Raw genomic sequence first — 6154 nt, 5'->3', positions numbered from 1 at the left:
ATAAACGGGGGGTTTTTTCACACCACTCAACTTTCGAGAGACATATACACGTAGACAGATGTCCCGGGAGAGATAGACACATATACGCACACACACGCATACACACACACATGCACACACTGAAGGGCAGACAGACACCCTTTCACACACACTCTCGGGGGCAGACAGACACTTGAGCACACACACACATATACACACACTCTTATACACATGCGCACACACACACACACACACACACACATACACACACACTCACACACATACATACACACACTAACAGGCAGACAGACACACACGTGCACACATCCACAGACACACACACACACAATCACAGGCAGGCAGACACACACATACACATATGCACAAAAACGGTACTGAAAACATACCTTCTGCTGAGAGTAAAAAATTTTTCTTTTTCTTTCTTGTACGTTTTTGTAGGCAGACAGACACACACACATACACACACACACACATTCACAGACAGACAGACAGGCACACACACTCACGGACAGACAAACACACACATACACGCTACCGAAAACATACCTTCTGCTGAGAGTTAAAAACATTGTTTTCTTTTTCTTTCTTGTACGGTTTTATAGAACTGCACGTTCCTGCTAAGTCGGAGGCCTTGGCGTTCCTTGACGGCATCGGTGCCAAACCGGAGAGACAGGCGCTGGTGACCGTGCACGCTGGCGGGAAGACACCGCCGGTCGTGGAGGAGTACGTGGTCGGGCCACTGCCTAACCCTGCCCGGCACACTCTTTACTCACCGTCCGGTAGGAAAAGCCCCATCCCGTGGACCAGCCGGGCTGTCGACGCCAAAGAGTATCCACTGATTTTCCCGCTCATTGGTGAAGCTACGGCTGCCCTACACAACATCCTGAAGGTACCAACTTTTATTAAGTCCAGTTATTGAAAACAATGGAATTATACAATTTCGTCATTAATTATGCATATTAAGTCCTCATTTGCATAACATGCATATCATTATGAACATCTTTGCCTAGCTACCTGCATGCCTAAAATGATGGCAATCCGTCGTTCCTCTCTGCAGTTATCCTCTTTGGAATGTCTTGACAAAAACACGCATGCAGTTTCAAAATGAAATGTTAGGGGGCTCAAACTCAACCCACTTTGTTATGACGGTAGAAACTATCTACCACCAAAATGTCATGTCCGGGACAAGAGATACAGTGAAAAAGCTGATATACAGTCAAACCTGCCCTAGCGACCACCTCTTCTCAGCGACCACCTGGCCATTTCGACCGCTTTTTCTCGGTCCCCATTTATTTTCCCATTGACGTAAGCATTAAGCGACCTTTTCTCAACGACCACCTGGCCAACGCGACCGCGACCGGCCCAAATTAGGACCCATAACGACCGCATCATTTTCAAATTTGAGATTTTCATCGATTTTTTATGATAACTAGCGCGATTTTGTGCCGAAATCGGCCAATTTGCGTCGGATTTTGGGGTTAAATTTACAGTTTACAGTGTGCGTGTTGTATTTAACATTAAAGACCTCGCTTCTTTGCGTGCGTGCAGTGTGCTTGCTATTTGGCATTAAGCACAACGGAAACCATTTATACTTTGCATCGGGCATGTTTTGAGTCGATACTCTTCTCAGCGACCACCTGTCCAAATCGACCGCTTTTTTCTGGTCCCCCGGGTGGTCGTCTTGGGCAGGTTTGACTGTACTAGAATAATCTCATTAATTATGCAAATGTACTTCAATTTTGCATTATAAGTGTTTTATTTTGTACAACAATGTCTAAGGTACCTACATACCAAAAGTCATGAAAATCCATTGTTCCCTTATTGAGTCATCCTCTTCAGAAGTTTTTGACAAAAATACGCCTGCTATACCAAAACCAGCCGCTTGGGAGCCCAAACTTACGTCACTTCTTCCCAAGCACAAGAGCTATCTAACAGCCAAAACTCGTGACCATAGACTCAGAACACGAGATGGCAAAACCGGAAGTTGCACTGCAGAACCAAGGGAAGCCGCTGGGGGGGGGGGGGACAAAATCTAATTATTTCCAGCTTTCGTCACACCCAACCCACACACCTATCATGAAACCAATCCACCCAGCCGTTCTTGAGTTATCTTGTTCACACACACACATACACTCTCACACACACACTCTCTCTCTCTCTCTCTCTCTCTCTCTCTCTCTCTCTCTCTCTCTCTCTCTTACACACACACACACACACATACACACACACACACACCGCAAACACTAGGGAAAATATAACCCCATGAATATTTCATGGAGGTAGACCGATCTAATCGCGCTTCTTATTGGCCCGCCCTATATTGCCATGGGGAGGGGCCAGTTACAGCCCTGTACAGCGGAGTTTGCGTTACACAGTCTATCATGGAGGTTATAACATTCAAATGTAGCCAAACTACTTTTGCAATGCAGCGAAACGACTTCTACCATGTAGCGAAACGACAGCAGGGAACTAACAATGTAGCGAAACGAACGGTTACTACCTTGTCAAAAGAACGTTGATCCTTTGTTGTGCCGATAAAACTTAAATAGGACAATCTATGAAATATATGCAATAAGAAATGATTTACACGAAATTGTGATTTTTTTTGCACCAAACAGAAATGTTTTTATGGAAATAATTTTTTTATTTTCTTTTAAAGGAAAGTTATGGCTACACCTACCATAACTGTTCGGGGCGTTGCCTAGTTGGCATTGATACAGTTCCCAAAGGATACAGAAGTGGAGAGAGGAGGTCATGGTTCATGTTTCACCGTGCAGGAATAGGCGGCGTCACCTACTTTATTGGCTTCATGATTCAGGTTAGAGTTAACACTATTGTGAATCTTTACTTTAGACTAGAATAAGCTAGCTGATTAAAATCACATTTCTCGTGGCAGAAGACTTCATTTGCAAACTTGTAACACAATGCGTTTCGCCATGCGTCAGACAGTTGTCACGAAATATGTGAAGGAAAGTTGGCTTCTTTTATTCTTATTTCACAAAGTCGGGTCAACTGGCAATTTTTCAAAAGCATTCGACAACACAATTTGTTAAGGCGACCATCGACGCAGATGAATCGATTATGCACGTTAGGAATTCTAATTTCTTGTTTGTCTTATATCAGATCACCCACGAGAGTGCTGACCCCAGTGATTGGCATGTCTCCAGAGTCTTCTATAACAACCAGTACTTTGACTCAGTAGAACAACTCATTACCGGGTACGCGGACGGTTCGGTTGAAAAGGACACGCCTGACGCCGACGTACAAGGCGACGACATTCTGTATCCTACCTTCATCCGGAGGGGAAAGCCGCAGCCAGCTTCTCCCAGTCGGGGCCCGACGCTGACCGAACCGGGCGGCAGGCGGTACGCGGTGCGGGGGAGACACATCGAGTACATGGGTTGGAGTTTCGACTGGCGTTTGACTACAACACAAGCCATGCAGCTGTATGACGTCAGGATGAACGGGGAGCGCATCGCGTACGAACTAAGCTCACAAGATGCGACGTCTTTTTACTCCGGAGGCAACCCCGCCATGCTTAACAACCTCTTTCTCGACTCCTATTGGGATTTTGCCAAAAGCTTTGAACTCGTACGTGGCATAGATTGTCCAGAAACGGCGACGTTTTTCAACACACTTCAGCAAAGAAGCACCAAGGAACCGAGACTGATCCAGAACTCCGTCTGTGTGTTCGAACTGAATGCTGGGATACCTCTCCGTCGCCATTTTGATTCTGACTTTGCAGGTGGCTTCAACTTTTACGGCGGCATGGCTGATCACGTGTTGGTGTTACGTCACATTAACACTGTTTACAACTATGACTACGTGTACGATTACATTTTCCACCAGAACGGCGTCATCGAAGTGCGGATCGGCTTGACTGGCTACATTATAACATCACAAGACACGACTTCGTACGGTAACCCGTTATATGGGGACAAGATAGGGAATGTTCACCAGCACTCTTTCAACTACAAGGTGGACCTAGACATTATAGGAACACAGAATAGGTAAGAGAAGTGATTCCAGGATTAGCTAGCTAAAATGTAAAGCCATGGAATTAATCTGCCGTTTATTAACCAATTCCGTTTTGATTACAATGAATTGTAAAAGCAACCCATAATCAAAAAGTCTTCAAAAATTTGAAAGACCCTGACTCTGTCTCTAAATGATTCTTATTGGTGTTAAGTCATCAGATTAATCTTCCGTTTATCAGTCAATGCTGTTTTACATATAATATAATAAATTGTTCTGCTTTCGTTTCTTTTAGGAGCAGGTATAACTGATAAAGACTTTAAAAATTTTAAAGATTTTTACACTGTTCCTAAATACCACGCATTGAAACAAAAACATTTGGTCCATCGATGATACAAGCATCTGTCTTTTCAATTTCACAAGGTTTGAGACGGTTGACGTGGTGTTGGAGAACATCACCAACCCTGAGCGGCCGGAACTGCGCCACATCCAGACCCGCATCCAGCGGAACCTCAGAACTACCGAGAAGGAAGCCGCCGTGCAGTACGACTTCAACCGGCCCAAGTACTACAACTTCTACAGCGAAGAACAAACCAACAGGTGCACAATATTACTGCCATTGCCATCCAACTCATCGTAAAGAATCTTTAAACATTCATCTAACTCAGGCAAGATGTTTTTTTTTTTTTTACTTCGGAGCAATGTGTAACGCCTTTGAGATTCTGCAGTTAGATACCTCATTTGCATGATATGACCATATTCATTCTGTGCCTAGCTATAGGTTCGGCGTGAATCGTGGTTACCGTGTGTTAGATACATTTGCATCATGGGACCATGTTCATGTTGTGCCTAGGTTCGACGTGAATCGTGGTTACCGTGTGTTAGGTACATTTGTATGATATGACCATGTTCATGTTGTGTCTAGGTTCGGCGTGAATCGTGGTTACCGTGTGCAGCTGAACGGCATCGCGAAGACACTGCTGCCCCGGCAGGACTGGGCAGCGATGCGGGGAGTGGCCTGGCAGGACTACCAGCTGGTCGTGACCCAGAGGAAAGACTCGGAGCCCTCCAGCTCCTCCATCTACAACCAGAACGACCTGTACGACCCCGTAGTCGACTTCCAGTCCTTCATCGATGATGATGAGAGCATTGTTGACGAGGACCTGGTTGCCTGGGTGACGCTCTCCACGCACCACATTCCTCACTCCGAGGACTTCCCGACCACGGCTACTGCGGGGACACAGATGCAGTTCTTCCTGCGCCCCTTCAACTACTACGACGAGGATCCTTCTGTGGGATCGTCTAACGCCGTTCTCATCACCCCGGGAGAGAAGTCTGGGTCCGTGCGGGTGGAACGGTTCGGTACCCCGACAGGCCCTGCCTGTGTGTCCGAGCAGAGCCCGTTCCAATACAACGGGACGTGGCGAGGGGCCAATTAGGCAGGAACTTCATCTGCATCAATAACATCTATTGACATTTCTCTCTTTCTCAGTTACATATGTGACAAGTTCGAAAGTCCTATCATGGAATGCAGTGGATTTATAAACTTTCTTCACTACCTCAGTAATTTACCAAGTTAGCTGTTGATTTGCATAATAAGCATTGCATCATGTAAGTCATAACTTAGGCTATCTACAGACCAAAAATCATGACGATCCGTCTACACGTTCTCGAGTTACTCTCGTCCAAATTTTGAAAAGAAATCGGCACCTGCAGTTCCAAAAAAGCCGCTAGGGGGCCCAAACTTGCAGCACTTACTCTCTGTCCCAACGGCTATCTACCACTAATAAATCACGACCGCAGCCTGTCCAGAACAATAGTTTTGCTGCAGTACTTAAAAAGCCGCTAGGGGGCCCATTATCGAATTTGACTTTCGTTTTCGTGTCCCGTACCCACCTACCAAATATCATCAGAATTCATCCAAGTCTTCTCGAGTTATGCTGTTAACAAGCAGACAGACAGACAGACATACAGACATACATACACGCTCAAAACGTAACCTTCTGGCGAAGGTAATAATAGTAATAATTAATCCGTATTTTATGGCAAGAGAAGTACGTAACTTAACTGGACTTGGAGCAATTGCCATGAGCACATGTGATGGGCAGAGGAGAGTTCTTCTCACAGTGATATATCAACTTCAGTTGCTTCCGAGGTAGTTTTAAATTAAGGGTTAATG

General features: G+C 45.4%; 1 protein-coding gene across 1 annotated transcript in view; it reads left to right on the top strand.

Annotated features, from left to right (window-relative positions):
• LOC118417844 (amiloride-sensitive amine oxidase [copper-containing]-like) overlaps window positions 1-6154 on the top strand; it is a 25031-nt gene that overhangs the window by 5160 nt on the left and 13717 nt on the right. The window contains exons 2-3 of the mRNA XM_035823592.1: window positions 603-889; window positions 2660-2818. Coding sequence (XP_035679485.1) covers window positions 603-889; window positions 2660-2818 — 446 coding nt within the window. The remainder of the gene's footprint in view (window positions 1-602; window positions 890-2659; window positions 2819-6154) is intronic.

The sequence above is a fragment of the Branchiostoma floridae genome, chromosome 6, assembly GCF_000003815.2.
Source record: "Branchiostoma floridae strain S238N-H82 chromosome 6, Bfl_VNyyK, whole genome shotgun sequence".
Lineage (NCBI taxonomy): Eukaryota > Metazoa > Chordata > Leptocardii > Amphioxiformes > Branchiostomatidae > Branchiostoma > Branchiostoma floridae.
This window is presented reverse-complemented; position numbering and strand designations above follow the sequence as displayed.